At 38.3% G+C, this 22,127-nt stretch overlaps 1 protein-coding gene across 1 annotated transcript in view; it reads left to right on the top strand.

The window, feature by feature from the left end:
* MYO3B (myosin IIIB) overlaps positions 1-22,127 on the top strand; it is a 214,168-nt gene that overhangs the window by 50,906 nt on the left and 141,135 nt on the right. Inside the window, 1 exon segment of the mRNA XM_074873256.1 lies at positions 1,856-2,001. Coding sequence (XP_074729357.1) covers positions 1,856-2,001 — 146 coding nt within the window.

Raw genomic sequence — 22,127 nt, 5'->3', positions numbered from 1 at the left:
GTTGAAGAGAAGGGAGATGGAAAATGGTCTTCATGTGACAACTTTGAAAAACACCACATTATCTAACAAAACCTTGCCTCTTCAAGTTAAAGAAAAAAATCCCTGAACCCTCTTTTGCAGTCCTTACTTTCATTTTTCCCCATTCTGTTTATTTCATAGTTTTGTAGGGGAATGTGTATGTATGTTTTTCTCAGATGGTTTGCAGACATTTTGCTGACCACCTTATCATGTCATAGTTGAGAAACACTGGTCTAATACTCTATCAGAAGATTCTTTGACATTACAGCAAGAAAGGGGAAATACCACTGCCAGTAGGGTATGAAAAGAAATTTCTTTGGCATACTAACCATAAAAAATTGAGGAGGAAGAGAGAGATCTCAACACTTCTCAAAACATTGATAGAAAATTCAGGAAAGGTCTTAATTTTTCTGGACTGATTTTCTCTAGGAAAAGAACTGAACTATTAGTATATAGCAAAGGAATTAACTAATGTCCAACTTTACTGCCAAAAAAACCCCAAATCATTTCAGTATTATTTTAACTAGTATGTGTGACACCCCTGATTTCTGATAAAATAAATGATGAGTGCTGTGTGATGGGGTCATGAGTCCCAGAGTAAGAGATGGACAGGTCCCATGGGCCTGTTGGATAGAATCTCTACCAGAGGCAGCAACGCCTCTAGGTCCAGCTTATGGAGAAAGTAACCAAGATGTTAAGCTGGAATCAGCAGCTTCTCTAGGAAAGATTTTCTTAGAGCAGGCTGAGAGTGGCTCTCTGCCAGCAGCTACCTGGGTTGCTAACTTGCATGTTGGTATCACTGAAAAGCGTTGTCCCAATTTGAAGCCTGAACACAAGAATTCAGAAGTAAAAAAAAAAAAAAAATTCTCTTCTAGAACCTAGATACAGCCACCCTAGGACATGCTGTCAGAAGTTCTGTTTATTTAACTACAAATTAGTAACAATACTTAAAACTCTGAGAAAAATCATGGAAGGCAATACTAGCAATGTGTGAGGATCTGACAGATTTTCAAAGCAGTTGGTCTGTTTGATGAGATTTGAGAAGACAAACTTGACAGGATTCTAGATCATGATAGAATAAAAGGCAGTAAAGCTGTGATTTTTGTCTTGTCCCTTTGTAAAGATAGGGGCTAAATTAAAACTTTAGTTTGAATCTCATGTTTAGATGCAGAATTGTTTCCAGCTTCTATGAATAGTTAGCTTATGATTAGAATGCAAACAGTGGGTTAGCTGGAAGTGTGCATCAAGTTTGTGATCTAAAAGGGTTCTGATGTCCAAGGAAAGATTCCTGTTAACTTCCATTTTTCTTAGACAAGGTACATGGTATGTTAATTAAGATTTTTTTTTTAAACTACTCAAATCTAGTAGAGACAAGCTGAAAAAAAAATAAATGGCAGAAATGACTGATGGAATATTCTTATCTGAAAAACAGCTGTGCAAATCAGTCTATCCCCATGAATAGTCATAGAAGTTAATAAAAATAACATCAATATGGGGTTCTCTGCTATTGTAATAGGTTTTTGTAAGAAGTGCTTTCAAAAACAGAACTTAGTAGAGTGATGTTCTTCACATCAATATTTGAAGCATCCCAATGGAACTTAACGTATTGGAAAAAAAGAGGGAGATTGTTTTTAAAAAAAACAAACCTAAGAGAAGTTCTAATTTACTGTTACATTTTTGTGGTGTTTTTCCTAAGCGGGATATATAGGCAAAGATATGGATTTGAAAACTACATAGGATTTTAGACATGACTCAAAAAAGTGCTTTCATGTCACATTAGGATGGTGTGAATTGTACATTAGGTTAAAACGTTGTTTTCTCTGCTTTTTTCTGATAGGTCATTGCTTGTGAACAACAGTATGACTACTCATACGATGCTCGATGTGACGTATGGTCCTTGGGAATAACAGCTATTGAACTGGGGGATGGAGATCCTCCTTTATTTGACATGCATCCGGTGAAAACCCTTTTTAAGATTCCAAGGTATGGCACTAGATGGCTCTCTTCACTCACTAGTTTATTCAAAGGCAATCTAGTCAAAGGAGAAAGAATATTTAGTAAAGGCTTGTGCTTGAAATCCTAAGAATCCCTCACAGGAAAAGACAGCAAAAAGGTGTAATGTTAAAGACTTTTCTTTTTTTCAGCCTGACTTCTACAATAATTTATATTTAGAACACCTTGAAATGATAAAGACTTAGGTATTTATTTTATTCTTATCTTAGAATATAAAATCATATAATATCAAGGTACCTCCCTTCAAAAGTACTTTTCTTAGCTACTATTGATGAAACCACTCGTTTCAAAAGAGGAAGAAGCCAACATTTGTAACTGTTGAGTAACATTTTAAAATGTTATTTTCCTAGAGTCTTAGGCTTGTTTTACTGCGGAAGAAAATCACACAATTTTGACAATGCTGTGAAGCAGTCTGGCAGTTCCAGCAAACTGTAGTCATAATTTATTTTTTTTCATTTACCCAAGGATGTTAAAATGTGAAGATTTGGATTGTCATACATGGATATGAAAAAGGAATAGAAATTCCTTCTATATATAGTCATGTAAATTAGCTGTATTATTTCATGCTATTTTTGGTTTCATTTTGTTATCATTTTGTTGAGTCTTCCTGAATAAGTTAAGATGAGATTGACAGTGTAAAATAGAGTTTAACAACAGAACGGTTATAATAATAGATGAAATATAGAAATAATTTGTCCGTCATTGATTAGACTGGCATATACTTGTCTTTACCACATTTTGCTCATAGAGAAAGAATCGCCACTGACTGATAACAGTTTGAAACCTTCAGCAATACAAGTGTTTGACCTTTTGTTATCTGCACAGTTATCACAGGCTTTTAAAATTTCTTCTGATTGCAATTTGCATTTCTGATTAAGTCTATTTATATGCAGATGCAGTTGTGCTGGGTTCTGTGTCATGCACTTATCTCCTTCTACCCAGCTCAGACATGAACTGCCACCACTCTTTCCAGAGTTATTCATACTGAAGCTGTGGTTCATCTTGCCTTTGCACAAGTGTAAAACAGGTCCTGGCAATTAAGGCAGCAAGGGAGGCTTCAGATTACTAAAGCAATATCTATAAATGTTATCAGTGCTCAAAACAGTTTAAAAGGACAGAAGTCATACAAAAAGTAACAGAAAGCAATACGAAGATATGTAGAATAGGGCATATAGAGGCTTTCATTGCTATCTATATTTCATCTCTTGCCCTATTTGCTGTTATGTCTCTTTATGACTTAGCAAAACAAATGTGAAGGATCTGTCTGATGAATTAAATAATAAGTACATTTACTAAGTAGAATGGTAGCAATTTTTAAGTCAAGAGATTTCCCTCTGCTTTGTATTTTATGAGCTATAACCCTGCTGCATTCATATTAGATGAAGTGGACTATGATGAGTACTAGATGGCATAAGGGCCTAGGCTATAGGAGATGGAGATTCTCTCCTGGTACTTGTTTGAAGTCAATTCAGAGGAGTAGTAAATATGACCAAAAGGTGCCTTCCTCTCTTATAGTAGTTTGACAGTTTAGAAGCAGTCTTAGTACAGTTCCTGATATCTGTGCTGCAATTCACACATTTTTAACGCATTTTTAACATGAGCATTGGGGCTCTTCTCAGGTTGAAAGTGGTTCTTCCAAGCACTGGCTGTTGAGTGATCAAGCAGCAACCTATAGAAGCATTGCAGCTCAGCTTCTGAGATTGTTCAGTGCAGAATCCTCTGAGCTCGGGGATCTGGCATCTTTAAATTTTCAGCTTTCTTGATAGTATCTGTGTCTGAAGTTATAAATGCAAGTATTAAACCACTTGGTCATTTTTATGTAGCTAGTATCCTTGAGTATCATCTCTGAATTTATCCAGTACAAATTCTCACCTATTATAACATCTGGTAGTGAAGAAGCCTACAGGGTAGCTATATTTTACTGGAAGAACTCTCTCCTTCTGTGTGCCGCTCGCTAGCTTTATTTGGTAATACTTAGCCACCTTGTGAGAAGAGGAAAGGTACAGTCAATCCCTATTTCCCCTCTCCCCAGGACTTAATGTGATTGTAAGATCCAATCAAAACAAATGGAATCCTGCTGTTTCTTTTTTTTTTTTTCTTCTTTTTCATTATTGCTTCTCAGTTTCTTGCCCAACACTTTCTGTGTCCATTGTACATTTGAGCCAACGCTTTCAGCCCTAGTTCTTGGCTTAGTGAGACTCTGGACTCAACAAGTTACTTAACTGAGACTAGTACTTAACTGAGACTGGTCACATCTCCAGAGGCATATGTGCTGGGCACAGGGGTCTTTATGTCTTAAAATTGCTCTGCTGATACCTGCAGTCAAACAGCTTAGGGTAGAGTGAATGAGAGACAGCCTATTCACGCAGCTCGAATTCTTGTCTTAGATGAGGGCTGGTAACCACTAGTGCCTGTTGCCTCCTGCTTTCTGTAGGAGGCTGCCTGCCTGAGCTTTCCCTACAGTGGGCTTGGCTCCACCCATTGTTTAAATCAAGATGTAATTCTGCACATCTGGTGAGATGGAGGAAGGGCTCATTCATCTGACTGCCCTCAGTTCATGAACGGTGAGAGCACTGCTCTCAAGTGAAGCCTGGAACTTACTGCTCTGGAGGGATATAGTGAGAAAGAACTTGTTCAGTTAGGTTTTGCTTTCACCTGGAAAATGGCCGCTAGGAGGTTAGCAGTTTCCAAAACTATCTCACAACTGTTATTTGTCATTCAAGCCACATTAATGTTGGAGTACCGTGGAGCTGAATACTAAGGTACACACTTCTAAATCTGGGATTCTGGAGGTAGCTTCAAGACCTGCGTCAGGAATCAATATAACCTTGTATAACTCCAGCCTTGTGTATGTACCCATACTCTAATTTCTGACAGAGACATAAATCATTTAATTTGTTGATAACAGCTCCTCTTTCAGCTGTGGTTTCTTGTGGTTTGATGTGAAACTGGTAAATCAGGCTTCAGCTATTGGTAAACGTACTAAATGCACTAATACTAAATGACACCAGAGTATGTTGCACAGTTACAGTGTGACTGTGGTACTCTCCAGTCAAGCTCCATTTTATCTTACGTGTAAAAAACTACTGTGAATAATGAGCAATAAATGTAATGGGCTACAGATTTACTGCATATATCTGACTTCTGTATGTGTTCTTCCAGGATAATTTTTGTCGATTAGGCTGATTTGACTTTAGTTTGGAGAAAAAGAGGTGAAATTGCTATTCACGGTAAATGGCAATTGGACATCACTCAGGCAGAGTTATCAGGAGTTATTTCCTTGTTCCCTTACATTCTTGACTACAGTTGATCCATATCTTTCTATTTATACTGGCTTCTGTGTGCTAGACTGATCTGTTTTGCGTGCTGCTGATTTCTTTACATTAGCAGAAAACTTTGCAATAGTTTCCAAGTTTTGTTAACAAGCACTGAATAATCTGTTCTCATGAATGTACTTAAAAACATTAGTAATGTTGAAATTGCCAAAGCTAGATACAGAAATCTGTGTGTGTGTTTCCACAGAATTCTTCCATTCTCAAGTAGGGAATAAAGTAGTTAAGTTTCTATGTCAGTTTGGTCATTGGCTTTTTTCTAGAGACAGACAGTAATTGTGCTCTTAGCCTTGGCATTGAGTTTCAACTTTGTGAGCTGTGGAGCTAGGCCTTAGTCTTAAATTAATATAATTGAAATGAGTGAGTCTTTACTTTGACTTTATAGGGTTTGAATCAACCATTGAATGAATGACTTTGTACTAACAGTCACAGCAGTTACATACCCCCAAGATCTTTGGAGTTATATCTGGAGCGTAGAACTCAAGCCAAGGATTTGGCTTTTACTGTTTTCATGTGCTGATTTAAGCAGGAAAATGGGAGAAGCTAACAGTACCCAAACATCCTACACTGTTTGTGTTCTCTAAACAAGAAGCAATTAAGATATTAAATTCAGATGGTACTAGTTACAAAGCCTAAATGTTCTTCCAGTAGGTAAGAAATTATACTTCTCTATAGCTTCTATACAGCAGTTATAACCATGGAAGGGAAAGTCAGTGACACTGCTTTAGAAAATTAAATATTCAGCAAAACATAGTCAAAATTTCAGTACCCAGAAAACTCTCTGGGGGAATGAAAACTTTATTCCCAAACTTAAGACTTCTGTTAAACTTAACACCTCCAACTAACACAGGTCCATGTCTGAATTATGTAATTTGAACCAGGGATGGACTAAGCTCCAGGTTGAATGGCTCAGAGGTCTGCAAATGAGCATGTCTGTGGATACATCATAGGACCCCAAGATGTTTGGGTCATATGGCATTGATGGCAGAGGAGGCCCCTTATGCCCATTTAAATCCAAATCTATCTTCATCATTTCTATCTGAAGTATTTTACATTCCCCTCTTTGGAGGACATTAACAGAAAACAACAATAAAACATTCCTGTTGCCATGAGCATTCTGTCCCATCCTAGGTATATATCTCATTGGAAGACACTTGAAATTATGATTTTCCCAGTTATACTTCTCTGTGCACAGAACTTGCAGTGAAAGCCCTGTGAGCTGTTAAATAAGACTAGAGACTGGTCTGTAAAGCAGGAGATGATAATATGGAAAGTTCTAATGACTCTAAGATGTTTGATTTTTGCATTCTCCATTAGTGCTCTGAGGTTCCTAGCTCTGTCTTTTTGTAACTCTTTTATAGTTTTCATATCTCTGTCCTTTCAGCATTGCTGTAAAAAGATTCAAATACTTTTGTCTGCGTTCTGCTGAAAGTGTTTTGTTTGAAGATAGTTCTTAACAGGACATTGTAGATAACAAGGCCTCAATCATGTCTTTCTGCCTCTCTGTCTTCTCCATCTCCTTTAACATGAGCAGCAACTGTCTTGTCTGATTGCTGTGCCTTGCTAGATAAAGAACATGACTTATCCTTTCTTATTTGCAGTTCTCTTCCTCCATCTTGTTCAGGGTAAGGATTTTATTATGAAGATTCTAGTGAAAGGCCAATAAATGCTTCTGTTAAATCAATAGCATTAGTTGAAAGACAGCAAACAGATGTGTTGCTCTCTGTCCTCCATTTTCAGTGTGTTTTAAGCTGTAACTACAAACTGCCTGCACTGTGAAGTGGGTGACAAACATGCACTGGTGATCTGACATTTTTGATCCTTGCCCTGAATCAGACACACACTATTTCGCACATCTAGAGTTCTGTCTTGCAGCTACTAGAAGACTGTTTGAACAGAAAAAGAAAAAGGTTTCCTTTAATTGAGTCAAGCAACATAAAATGTTGTCAGATGTTGAATTTATCTCAACAAAATAGCTGATTTCCAGAGGGCAGATGAACCCCCAGAATTCACCAAGTGTCTCAAGTCAGATGTGGAAAATAGGTAATCCCACTGTGCTGCACTCCCCTGAAAACCTGATCAGTGTTTCACAGCAGGAGATGCTGGATGCTGAGCACTTCTGAAAACACTGATTTTTAAGGTGTGTAAGTATTAACTTCAGACTTTTGATAATATGGCCTGATGCTTAAGCACTTTTCTTGACCTACAGAAAATGTAGTGTCTGCAGCAAATATCTGATAGTAAAAGTGAAGAAGAAAATTCCAGTTAAAATTTAAGTCAGATGCTTCATTCAACACTAGCCTTCGGAACCTTATTTCTGTATGTATTATGTAGCTTTGGAAGAGAAGGGGATACAAGTTCATGGACTAATGCAAATTTAAAATACCTCTTTCATTCATGAACATTTTATTGTATGAATGTGCAGTGTCTTGGAAACAGTTGTGATATCGCATGCATGAGACTTATTCTTAAAACTGCTAATGAGAAGGAAGCATTGTCTTAGAGCAAATGTTAATGCTCTGTTTTGCAATGATGCACACATTCTCCCTCATCAAAATGAATTTTTGGATCTAACTCATAAATCTCCTGAAAAGGGACCTCCAGTGCCTAGAGATAGAGATAAATCATACTGCGAAGACACTGAACCATGAAATGATTCTGTTAACATGTCATCTGTCTAGAATATATTTTCAAATCTCCCAACAGAAGGGTCTAAATTATGAAGGGAAGGTGGCCTAGCAAAGTTGGTAATTTGGGAGTTGCTACTTTTAACCTCTTCCATCTGCTGCCACTACTTAGGTGTGTCTGTTTTGGCAAAATATTACAAAGTAAAAGATTCTCAAATACCATTACACTTAAACTTTTTAAAGTAAAATAGATCCATAAATTCTTCAAACTATGACTATCTTGTGAGAAATGTTACATCGTATCAGTACTGTCTCTTAGGGTAGCAGTGATGTAAAATTTTGAAAAGAAAAGTAATGGCTATGAAAAGAGCTCAACCTGGATACAGCTGTTAAAGATAATAAAAAATGTTTCTATAAATTCATTAACAACAAAAGGAGGATTCATCCTTTATCGGATGAAGAGGGAAACATAGTAACAAAGGATGAGGAAAAGGCTGAGGTACTCAACACCTACTTTGCCTCAGTCTTTAGCAGTGGAACTGGCTGTTCCTGGGACACCCAGCCTCATGAGCTGGGAGATGGGGAGGGGAAGCAAATTGAGATCACCACAGATGAAGAGGAGGTGGTCAGAGACCTGCTACACCACTTGGATGCACACAAGTCTGTGGGACCGGATGGGTTACACCCAAGGGTGCTGAAAGAGTTGGCAGATGTGCTCGCCGAGCCACTTTCCATGATTTACCTGAAGTCATGGCTAACTGGGGAGGTCCCATTGGACTGGAGGGTGGCAAATGTGACACCCATCTACAAGAAAGGCAGAAAGGAGGCTCCAGGAAACTATAGACCTGTCAGTCTGACCTCAGTGCCAGGGAAGGTCATGGAGCAGGTCATCTCGAGTGCCATTAAAAGTCATATAATGGACAACCAGGGGATCAGGCCTAGTCAGCATGGGTTTATGAAAGGCAGGTCCTGCCTGACAAACCTGATCTCCTTCTGTGTCAAAATGACCCGACTATTGGACGAGGGAAAGGCTGTGGATTTTGTCTACCTGGACTTTTGAAAAGCATTCGACACAGTTCCCCATAGGATTCTCATAGAAAAACTGGCTGCCCATGGCCTGGATGAGCGAACGGTCTGCTGGGTCAAGCACTGGCTGGAGGGACTGTCCCAGAGAGTGGTGGTCAATGGAGCTAAATCCAGCTGGTGGCCGGTCACAGGTGGTGTTCCTCAGGGCTCAGTGTTGGGACCATTTCTGTTCAACATCTTTATTGATGATCTTGATAAGGACATAGAGTGTATCATCAGTAAGTTCGCAGATGACACCAAGTTAAGCAGGAGTGTCGATCTGCATGAGGATAGGGAGGTTCTACAGAGAGACTTGGATAGATTGGATCAGTGGGCCAGCGTTAACGGGATGAGCTTCAACAAGGCCAAGTGCCAGGTCCTGCACTTGGGCCACAACAACCCCCTGCATCGCTACAGGCTTGGGGAGGTGTGGCTGGAGAGCTGTCTGGAAGAGAAGGATCTGGGGGTTCTAATTGACAAGCAGCTGAACATGAGCCAGCAGTGTGCCCAGGTGGCCAAGAAAGCCAACGGCATCCTGGCTTGTATTAGAAATAGTGTGACCAGCAGAAGTAGGGAGGTGATAGTCCCCCTGTACTCTGCACTGGTGAGGCCACACCTGGAGTATTGTGTCCAGTTTTGGGCACCTCAATACAAGAGAGATATGGAGGTGCTGGAGCGAGTGCAGAGGAGGGCAATGAAGCTGGTGAAGGGCCTGGAGAACAAATCCTATGAGGAGAGACTGAGGGAGCTGGGACTGTTCAGTTGGAGGAAGAGAAGGCTGAGGGGAGACCTCATCACTCTCTACAACTACCTGAAAGGACATTGTAGAGAGGTTGGTGCTGGTCTCTTCTCACAGGTCATTAGTGACAGGACAAGAGTGAATGGCTTTAAACTGCAACAGGGGAGGTTTAGACTGGACATTAGGAAAAAATTTTTCACAGAAAGAGTGGTCAGACAGTGGAATAGGCTGCCCAGGGAGGTGGTGGAGTCACCATCCCTGGATGTGTTTAAGGGTCATTTAGATGAGATGATGGGGAATATGATGTAGGGGAGAACTTGTAGAGTAGGGCTGATGGTTGGACTCGATGGTCCCAAGGGTCTTTTCCAATCTGAATGATTCTGTGATTCTGTGAAAAGTAGCGTGTCAAAGAGGAGATAAAGATTGTGCATTGTAATCTGGAAAGGGTGGGTGTGGATACTGGTGTAGAATGAGGATTTCAGATCATGTTGCAAGGATCCTGTGTTTCAGGATCTGTCTCTTTACAATCCTGTTTACAGGGAGGTGGTAAATTAAGAGCAATTTTCTAGGTTACACTGACAGCTGACACTAACAGAAATTGAACCAAATTCTCCTCTCATGTCTGTATCAGTCAGGTGTTGCTCTTCTGAAGGCAGTAGAAGGCACCTGTTTTAGAACTGATTGGCAATAAGAAATGGTTTTTTAATTTTCTAACCCACAAAACCTGAGAATTAAATGAAATGTCATTAAAAATTATTATGCTTCATTAATTCATTTAAATAGCCAGGAGTGGGATGGAGCTGAGCTTGTGAGTACTCATTGAATAGTGTAGTTTTTCACCTGTGGTGAAGAGAGGTAAAGCTCTTGAGAGGGCTTATTAGTTTGAATTTAGTGATGCTTGACTGCTTCAGGAGCTCACCTGGCTCTAGCAGAACCAAACCTGGTTGTCTCCACCTCCTACCTCATCACAGTTTCAGCTTCCTAGTAGTTTGCATGTAAGCAGTATACTTATCTTTGTACTTTCCATGCAAACATACACTTTATCTTTAATGCTGGTAATGATCTCTGAAGAAGTTCTTTAAGAGTAGTCAGTTATTGTCATTTTTAAGGTATGATCATGTCAAGAGAGAGAACAGACCTGTTTCACTTCAATAGATAGTGTGACTGTGGGCCAGCCGTATGAGGTAGAGGAGCCAAAACATTTGCACCTTCACTTTGCTTTGTTGTATACAGTGTGGAGCACCTGGTGTGCTACAGGTAGTTTCATCCATCTGAACAGGTAAGAACTGTTGTGGGGACATTATTTTTTTGGAGGTAGCATTTAAATATTGACATTTTCTAATGTAGCCTTTCATATTGCAGCTGGCTTTACCACCTGTTTTGTAATTTTGCCATCTGCATTAGTACTGACATGATAGATACATCATGTAGCATAAACTTTTACTGTTGCTTGGAACACTAAAGAAATACAGGTATGTGTTGTAGGACAGTAAAGCTTAGAGTTGATTGCTTTTGTGAAACAAAAGCGAAAAGAATTAATAGGATTGTATTGAAAATTAATTTTGAAAATGAATTTTGAAAATGAAGTGTTTAAAGTAATTAAAAGAACATGCTTAATATAGTCTTATGATTAATAATTTGACAGCAGCTATGCAAGTTTCAGAGCACAGTATTGTTCATTTCTTAATAGGAAATGCAGTTACAGCAATGTGACTAAACCACTTCAAAAGACCAGATTCTGCCTTTGGTTATAGGTAGGGCATCATGATAACCATAAAAGCTATGTATACTTGTCTGAGGAATAATTTGACTTTTACACATTATTTTATTGTCTGATACATTGGACTTTCATGACTTTGTGATTGTATTTTTATAGAAAATCTCAAATACTAAAAATGTAAGGTGACGTGTTACATCTCAGAGTACTGTGGAAATACCTAATGAGCAGAAATACAAAGTCATCGGGATCCTCCTTGGTTGGTATATGAATAGCAAAGCAATTCAAGGATAGAGTCTATCTGTAGGTGGAAAAGAATACAGATCTATAACTGAGGATCGGGAAGGCTACTACTAGTTCTTCAGCAAGTTACAGACTCCTCATGTGATCTTGAACAAGTCAAATAGGACTAGATTTTCAAAATTATTTAGGTCCCTAGATAAGTTATTAGGTAGTTAGTAGAATTTCCAAGCAGCACTTCTGTGTTTCATTTTTATTACAGTTCTTTTAATCTCCATTCTGTGTTTGATTTTTCCAAGGAGTTCAGGATCACTGATTTCACAGTAAGTGAACCACTGATGTGTTTATGAAAATGTCAGTGTGTGTGTGTGCTTGACAATATCTTCTTCCACAGAATGACAGGATGGCTGAGGTTGGAATGGACCTCTGGAGGGCATCTTGTCCCACCCTCCCGCTCAATCTGGGTCACCTGTAGCAGGCTGCCCAGGACCATGTCCAGACAGTTCTTAAGTTTTTCCAAGGATGGAGACTCCACAACCTTGCTAAGCAACCTGTGCCAGTGTTCGGTCACCCTCACAGTGAAAAAGTGTTTCCTGATGTTCAGTCAGAACCTTCTGGTTTTCAGTGTGTGCCCATCACCTTTTGCTCTGTCACTGGGCACCACTGAAAAGAGCCTAGCTGAGTCTTCTTTACACTCTCCCTTCATATATTTATATATATTGATAATTTGAATATTGAATATTTCTATGCTAAACAGTCCCACCTGTCTCAGCCTTTCCTCAGCTGAGAGGTGTTCCAGCCCCTTAATCAATCGTAGTGATTCTTTGCTGGACTGTATCTCTCTGGTATCTCACCTGCCCAGAACTGGACACAGTACTGCAGGTGTGGCCTCACCAGTGCTGAGTAGAGGGGAAGGATCACCTTCCTCAACCTGCTGGCAACACGCCTCCTAATACAGCCCAGGATACCATTATCCTTCTTTGCCGCAAGGGCACATTGCTGGCTCATGTTCAACTTGGTGTCCACTGGGACCCCCAGTTGCTTTTATGCAAAGCTGCTTTCCAGCCGGTCAGCCCCCAGCATACACTGGTGCAGGGCTTCGCACTTCCCTTTGCTGAACTTCCCGAGGTTCCTGTCGGCCCATTTCTCCAGCCTGTTGAGGTTCCTTCCTTCTGGATGGCTGCACAGCCCTCTGGTGTATCAGCCGCTCCTCCCAGGTTGGAACGTGAGCAAACGTGCTGAGGGTGCACTCTGCCCCATCATCCAGATCATCAATGAAGGTGTTGAATGGGACTGGGCCATTTTGACCGCTGGGGTACACTGCTAGTGATGGATGAATGTCCTGGCATTTTGTTTGTATAATCTGGCACAGCATGTATTAATTCCATGGGGAAAGAGTTTTGTGCTATGAGGACAAGATATTTTCATGTTGTCACTATCACATTGTCTCACAGTTTGCAAAGTGCCAAAAGATGCCTGGACAGGGGCTCTGCCCTTATAAAGGTATATAGGATTTATTAATTACTAATTAATTTTTAACAGGTATATGAACTGGTAAAAATCAAATGCATCCTAGGATTTGAATATCAGGCTTAAATAGATTTGTGCCAGGGTTGAACTGAGTAATGAGTGGCTGGTAGTAGTGTTACCTTCATTACATCATCTGTGTCTAAAAAGCAGAGAGCTGTTTGTGTCTAAAACCATACCAAATATGTATGGATAACTAGTCTTTTTAGTCTGGCAGCAGATCTAAAAATTGAAGTGTATGCAGTTAGCAGCCATATTGTAGCAAAATGGAGTCTTCTCCTCATTACCTTATGACATTTTAATATATTTGAGAAAGTAGTGAGATATTATTTTTATATACTACATAAGACAGTAGAGAATCAGTCCTAAAGTTAAATCATCTTGGTGCAATTTCCCTCCTCTCTTTAGTTATTCAGTTATCACATAACTTATATACAGCTACATAACTATTTCTCATTGATTTTTGTCTTTCTATTCCTTTTCATAAGTTGTGTATGGATAGAATTTGATTTTTGCAGATGTATTCTTTGTTCAGATGTATTCATAGCCTAATTTCAGCAAGTAATTCATGCTCTGTGGCTTGTTGTTGAATAGTCTGTGGTAAGCATTTACTATTTCAGCTATTAAGAAAGACTTTGCCTGCATAGTATGTTGCTGGTTTTTGATTCGTTAAGAGTCTCTCCTCCAACTGGCTTTGTCGTGAATACATGCAATTACAAATAGAAGGCTATTGTTTTATATGCATATTCCTCAGTGCTTATTTAAAACAGACTGTTTCAGCAAACATTCCTGCCAGTATATTTGTTGCTAGAACATTTATGGGAATTACAAACAGAAGAGCTAAAATGTATGCAGCTGAAATGAATTCCTTCAGAAACTCAAATGAATAATCATGAAAATAAACATGCTCAGCTCTCAGCCATTTTCTGAGCAAACAAAAAAGAATCACCTCTGATACTGTTTTATTCTCTGTGCTGCACTCTAACCCTTTCTGAACTCTAGGTAGAAGCTGAGATGCCTGACATGTTTTTAGTGATTCTATATGCAGTTCATTTCATGCATTAAACGCACATAAACTGTTTTAGTCAACCAGTTTCTAAAGTAAATTATTACTTTTCAAAATCCATTGCATAAGTAATAACATACTGCTAAGATACAGTAAGTGCCATTTTGTTTTGCTCTAGTGGAAAATTTCATGCTGACAAGGTCAAGCCCTTCAGTCTGAGAGCAGTCAAGTGATGAAAGGCACATCCAGCAGGAGGAGAGGTGGTAGATGGACATCTACTAACTGTTGTCTCCTTCAGAAGTGAGGATTTGAAATGTGGCTTAGTTAGATTTAGAGGATAGAGCTGAGCTACAAAGTCTTGCTTTTATTATTGTAGACTAAAAATACATTTGTTTTAGTGTGTTTTTAAAACTGCTCCCCATTTCTTGACAGAACTACAGTAGTTAACAGCATTGTCTGTAGTTGTCCTGAGGCAGGAATACTGTGAGGGTAGCAGAGTAATCCTTACATGTAGTAGTTACTGATTTTTAGGGAGATTGATGCTACGGTGTATGGTACACTGGAGGTTGCAATGGAGCGTGGCTGAATTTTTTTTAGTGCAACAAAATACTTGTGCTCTGCATTTAAAATGAGTTTGAAGATGGTGGGAAAATCAGTCAGTTATAAATAGTTAACAGCCAATTTTCCACCATTCAGCCAAGAGAACAGCTTCCTTCCAGGTAGATCATTCACATGTAATATTGCTTTGCAGTAAGACATTCGTTGTTCAGATATTTTTATATGATTGATTAATATACTTTGTTATGGAAATAGATTCTTAGGATAAAAATAATTGAGATAATCTAGGAGTCAAATTGCTCAGTAAAGAACTAGGTAGCTACATTTTCAACATATAAATCTACATCATTATCAGAGGTTGCTGAGAGGCTGCTGATGCCTTATTAGATAAGGTTTAGATAGATTACCTGCAGCACTAAACAATTTACTGAGAACAGAAAATTGGCTTCCAATACAGTCTAGAAATGAAACATCACAATTATTTGAGGTACTCTGTAACCTTGGAAACAATCGGGAGCAGTGACATCAGCAACAATTATGTGCAATTTTTGTCTTTAGTTTATCACCAAGGTAACCAGAGCAGGTTTCCCTGCTTGAAATTTTAAGAATGTCTTGGTTCAGTATTAAGTGAGCATGCATGAAGCAGAATATTTAGGGTCTGTTAAAATTGCATTCTGCTTCACTTTCAAAATGGTCCTTCACAATTTAAATTGTGTAAACTCATGGATTTGGTGGGGTTTTTTTGTTTTCCTTTTTCCCTTCTCTCTCTGAAACAGCTGCAGGCAAATGAAGCCTTAGTTACGATGTTAAATTCTCTGAATAATGAAAAGAAGGAAAATTGAATTCCTTTTGCTGGCCTCAAATACCAAATACTGCAACTGCACATAGAGGCTGCAAACTGCACTACGTTGTTTTTGGGGATGGGACTCGCCCACTGTTGAGGACACATGATATTCCCACATCTAACTTCCTTGAGGGGAGCTTTGCACTAAAGTTCAGGTTCACAAGAGACTTGCAGTCAGTGCTGCCTTAGGAGTACGCTGGGTGAGTGATTCCCTTAGACTTACTGGCTATGGAACATCCTTAGTCAGCTACCTCACCTTGTGGTTGTGCCAGTCAGGAATGGCCTAGCATGATATCCATCTTCATGCTTAATCCAGAGAGTTTGGGTTTTTTCTGCAGTGGGTTTTGGGGGAGGTGATGTTTGAATTAAATAAGCCTTGCTGCTTAGTGGAAAAACCTGTAGTTCCCTTCATAATTGCTCTGTGATGGGAAAGTTATGTGGAGTTGGAGCCATAACACTGACAAGGAGGATGTTCAGACCACGCAGTCTCTCATCAGCATGTGACTCAATTTTAGAGAGAGGTATTTTACTATGAAATAGTGATAATGCTGTCCATCATTCAGGGAGGTAAAAGGGGGTGCTGCAAAGGAATTGCTTCTTTGTTTAAGTCTGGAACACTATCTCAGGTTAAAGCTACATCAGTTGCCAACTTAGAAATGCATGTATAAATTTGCATTCCTAAGACTTGCATATCTTACCTGTGATGTCTACTTTGTCAAACACCTTTTTTGGGTTTTTTTGCATACATCTTTACCCACAGGTTGCTGCACATGCAAAATACACACTTGTGTTCTGTTGAGTTACTGCATGTTCAGCTTATGATTTTGTAGGGTAATTGGTGTGCAGGCAACTTGACATACTTGTGCCTTGTAACTACAAGTCAGAACTTGATGTTTGAAGGAAAATAATAAAATTCTGTTCCTGTTTGGAGTGCAGCCCCGAAGCAGTGAAACTGCATTTCAAGCCATTAGCACTGTGGGTTTCCAAAACATACTCTATAGCCTATGGTTAATGTTGGAGTTCAGTAGCCCACATCACTTATAATGAATTGAGCCAAGTAAATTAAATTAGATTTTTGCATAAAAAAGATAATTCCTTCACATAGTTTGGTATTGCAGGGAGAATAAGGCACCTAATACATTTCATGGTACCAGGGACTTTCATGGGATGTAATTGAAAACCAGATGCTTTTCTTAGAAATAGAATATTGATGTTCATATTTGTAAACAAATTAATTCACTGACTGATAGAAGCAGAAGAAAAAGACAAACTTTTTAGATACTAGTCACATTCTAGTAAGACTGTAATTATCTTTAAAATTATAATGAATGGGCATTGGTTATTTTATTTTTGTAATAAAAATTCACCAAATGCCTTTGTGCTTTGCCCTCTGAAGTAATTTGCAGAAATACACAGTAACAAGTAATCACACTATTTGCAAATGTATTTGGTGAAAAGGAGCTGTGCTTTGAAAGGAATCGATTTGCTTGTTACAGTTATCAGTTTGATTAATGTTAAAATTCTATGCAGTATATTTAATCCTTACTCATGATTAGTGCAGTAATAATGCACTACATATCTATGCATTTACTATTAACAATTAGTGTCTTATATTTCTTTCCTATCACAGGTGTAATCATAAGTTAGAACTCGTAAAAATTTTAAAGAAATATTTATTGGAGCAGACATTGGTTATAAATCTTTATAACTACAGTATTCGGGGAGTTAATAATGATTTCAGTGGGTTTATTTTATGATAATGAAAGGCCATTTAGATTACAGTTGTATTACATCTTCTCTCAAGAGTTCCTCCAGGAGGTGCAAGTTTTCACCACTGTTGTGAGTCCAAGAAAAACTCCCAGGCAAGACAACAAATACTGCATTCTGTGTAGAGAGACCACACTTTACATATGAATAAACAGAAACTAGTCAGATTAAATGACTGTGCGATGCTAGGTTCACAAAGGTTACAGTAGTAGTGTTTGGAGAAATAGGAGAGACGAAATGGAGAAGAGGGGGAAAAAGAAGAGGAAGAAAGTGGTAAATAATGGTGAATTGGTCTGTAAGTTCTGTGATAACATCAGTATTAATATAGAGCTAAATGTGATTTGCAGCATGTAGGGATACAAAAAAAGGCCATGTTCAAGGGATGGGTTTCAAAGTGCTGACTTTGATGATAACTTAAGAATCCTTTTTGAAAATTGACTGAAAGTGAATTTGCAGTGTGAAGACCTGAGTGGATAAAGCCCTGAGAAACCTGACCTGAACTGATAGCTGACCCTGCTTTGAGCAGGAGGTTGGATTAGAGACCTCCTGAGGTCCTTTCCAGCCTGCTGTAGTAAAGTTTCCAGTTTGTGCTGTAGTAAAACAGTTCACTTCATCCATGCAGGTGTATAAGGGGAAATTCAAATAGTAAACAGAATAATTCACCCAGTCTGAATGAGACAATCCCTGGACTAATTTGTCCAGTGTTGTTAGTAACCCTTCAAAAATAGCATTGAAAGCATAAAAAGGGTATAAAACTAGGTTAAAAGACTGAAAAAGCAGCTGGTAAAACTGATCAAAACCAAGTAAATTTTCCAGGAGAGGTGTACTTATTTTTAAAGAGAACTATGTTTGTTTAATTGAAAAACAGTGACAATATTTTTATAGTATATCCATAAGAAAGTTAGAGGCAACTGGAGCATAGCCCTGGTTATCTCTAGGTGTATAAGGTATTTAAGGCTAGCATTTTAATCTACTTGTTAAATAATTATGAGATCCAATGACTGAAAGTTGTATTTACAAAAAAATTGAGAGATAAGTCTATGGGAACAGGAGAAGCAACTCTTGTGCTTTTGGGAAGAGAGCACTTACGTTTTTTTTCTGTGCAAACCTTGCCTTAGTAGCTTGGGGAGACAGGAGAGAGGAACATTTCTTCTCTTGAGGGAGTTGGTATCTGTGCTTTGGCATCCAGCACCACAATCTCTGAGAACATTAGGGAAAAAGTAAGTAGTTACAGCTTTCATCTTTCTACCTGGCTGACTAAAGTAATTTGACTTTATGCAGTTTAGTTTGGTTAAATTAGTCAAAATGTAACTTCTAGGTTTCTTCATTCACAGTATAGATTCTATCAGATTCCCTCTTATCAGACTGTTTGCATATTAGAACGAGTGCTGGGTAAAGATGTTCTGAATTACAATAAAATAGCTTTATTGGGCAACTTGATGATCCATGATCTGTTGCTAGCATGCGAACACGTCAGACTTTTACAGGTAGCATCTGCTTGAACCGTCTGGGGAAACAAAAAGAACAGAACACATCTTACATTGGAACAAAACCAGAGATCTGACTTGATGAAAGTGTAATTTTCTTCTATGTTTAGCCATTCTACGTGTTATTTAGAATTGAGTGCTTATGTCATGTCAACATGTCTATAATCACTTCTTAGTTCCTCATAATTAATCACTGAGAGGAAATTCAGGAAGGAAGGAAGAATTGTGTTATAAGCTGTATTTTTATTGGTGTAAATATATTTTACTTCTCAGCTGGCTTGTTTTAGTTTTGGATGGGTTTTGGGGTTTTTTTGGTTTTGTTTTGTGATTTCATTGTTTCTTATATGGGATATTCAAGTCTTGCAGAACCTATTACAACTTTTTAAAGACTCCACAGATGCATATAGGGCCCACCAGCTCAAACTCCTTTTGAGGACAGTTTACATTCTTGGTCTATTCAGTTGGGAGTATCTCAGTAGAGCTGTGTCAGAACTCTGCGCTCCAGAAAAGTAGGGAAGACATGACTGTATAGTTTTATTTTTGTTAGGTGCCAGAAAATTTCAGTCTTTCCAGAATGACACAAATGTGTTTTTTCCCAGATTTGTTGAGGAAATAGAGTGCTTGCTTGTTGATACCACCTGACTTTATTTGGAACATATATAACTAATGTTTTTGAATGTTTTAAAGGTAAAACAGTGTTGTGATTCAGATTCTCATTCAGTGTCTTAATATTTACTACAGAAAAATACAGCTAAAAGACATTTGTGTATCCTCAATACTTACTGCCATCACATTCTATACATTTTTTTTATGCCATGGTTCTGATCAATGCCCACAAAAGATTAAATCCTTTCCCAATAGCAAAAATCTAATAATTTTCAGGTCACTCAAATTTCACCTAAGTTTTGCTTTTTGTTTTAACAACATGCTTTTCTCATAGCTGCTTCTTTATTCTAATGTATTCCTTCTGCCTTCCTCCACCACCAGCTACTTTGCAGTTTTTACCTATTCCTGGATATGCAGACTATCATATGGCAGCGTGCCTTCTGTGGTAGACACAGTCTGTCTTCAAAACATACTTTTTTTAAAGGTCTGTATTGTATTTCAGTTTCCTAGATTATATCCTTGGTTATTTTCTTGTTTTATCTCCCCATGCCAAATGTCAATGCTCTCTTACCTACACAGAATGATTTCTGTGTGCTCTTTTCTTTCTTCCATGTTTCATTACTATCCTACTTTAAATATTTTAATTATCTCTCTGCTAACCTTGCTTTCTTACTTTTGTCCTCTTTGGCTCTCTCTAAGTGTTTAGCAAATGGTGCTTGTGGGGTTGGGTTTTGGGGTTTTTTTTTTGAGATTATCCTATTTTTGCCTTTGGGGATTTTGGTTTGCTTGTCTTCATCTTTTTTGTGTCTCAGTTTTACTTTTTGCTCTTCTCACTTTTTTCCTCCTTTGATATTTTCCCAGTCTCGGCATTGTCTTGTCTTTCCTTTTGCCAGGATGTTGCCTCCTACATTCAGAACAATCCCTTGTCCTATGCCTGTCATTTACCATTGCTCCTATGAACTCTTCTTTTTCTCTGGATAATTTGACTTACCCAGGAGATACTTCTTTGCGAAGCTTATGCTAGAATATTCAACATGAGGTGGTGGTTAAGTCTTGCATTCAAAAAAAAAAAATCATCCCTCTTGATTTTCACATGTTCCATGATGTTTTAGTATTTCAGCTCTGTAGGGTTTTTTTTGTCTGTCATTGCATCACTAATTGCTTTGTTGCACATTACTTGCACCATTAGTGTTTCTTGCCTTAAATTTATTTTAACTACCTTCATTCTTTCCTAGATTCCCTACTTTATATGAGTCAATATTTTACCCAGGGTATTTTCCACAGCCTGCCCACTTGTTTCAAGACACTCATGAGTTTTAAGATAGCATCTTACAGGCTTATTGGGCTACAGTCTTAGTGATATTATTGTCATTTAGTTCTGCATAAGAGAGAATTTATTTGAATTACTGTCATGGGACTTTTTTTATAATGAATAAATTAATCATGTTTATCATACTGTGTTTATTAGTCTTCACTCCAGTTATAATCTACAGGGATTCCTAAATCATACACTTCTTTTTAAAAAGAAGACAAAAATTCAAGTGTTTTAAAATCAAGGTTATTGGATGGAATAGGAGAGGGAACAAATAAATTCCATTCCACATACAGTCCTCATGCTCAGAAAGCATATTACCTTAAATGATAATTGCTTTTTTAAAAAATGGTACTCTTATACTTCTTGTACATTTCTTTATGCTTCAGCATTTATTCAGTCTATTACTTCAGAATTTTTATAATGATCCTCCTAATGGTCCATTGGAAATATGCCACCATTAACTAATGTATTCCCTCTATAAGTATTCATTTCTGAACCAGACTAGTAGGGCTATCAGAATAATACCAGTTCTTACAATGCTATGAACCAGACTAAAGTGCAAACAGTAAGGTTTGAGTCATAAAGTACAACTAAGGAGTAATCCTTGTTTCCTGTCGAAAATGAAGAGTTTAAGTGCTTGCCTTTGTCAAGCATAATGATTGAATTCCATGTTCAGTACCGGCCATATCAAGCATACAGTAATAAACTTCTTTTATGGGATTACTGTTAGGTTTATTTGTATTTCTGTAGAGCATCAATTAAGAGGAGGCTCCCCTCCATGAAATGGAAGGGTAAGAAGGTGTCTTCCTCTTTGAAAATAAGAGCTAAATTAGTCATACAAAGAAATAAAGGTAAAGAAGAAGCACAAGTGGCAAAAATGCTCCTGTGGTTCTGTGAAGCAAGTCCATCTTTTCATGGGAGTAATGTAGTGAAAACGTTTTACTCTTGATGGAAAGAAGGGCCCCCAAGAGCATGTCTCAGCCAGTTGGAAAATCACAGGTATCCTGTGTTACCTTGTGTGTCCAGGACAATATGAAGCCTGTTGGCAGACAGACTGTGGTATGACAGGGCCTTTTCTGCTGTCCTGGGCAGAGGCAGGTCTCAGCAGGAGTACAGAACTGTGGGACCAGGTTCTGTGTCAGACTCCAAGTTGTCTAATTTTTACCTTGGCAATCTTCCTCCACTTCTTAAAAGAAAGTTTGTGGCATCCCTCTAAGTCTTCCTCTCATTGAGCCAACTTTAGCTTTCCAAGAGCGGATCTGCTCC

This window comes from Strix uralensis, chromosome 6, assembly GCF_047716275.1.
Source record: "Strix uralensis isolate ZFMK-TIS-50842 chromosome 6, bStrUra1, whole genome shotgun sequence".
Classification (NCBI taxonomy): Eukaryota; Metazoa; Chordata; class Aves; order Strigiformes; family Strigidae; genus Strix; species Strix uralensis.
This window is presented reverse-complemented; position numbering and strand designations above follow the sequence as displayed.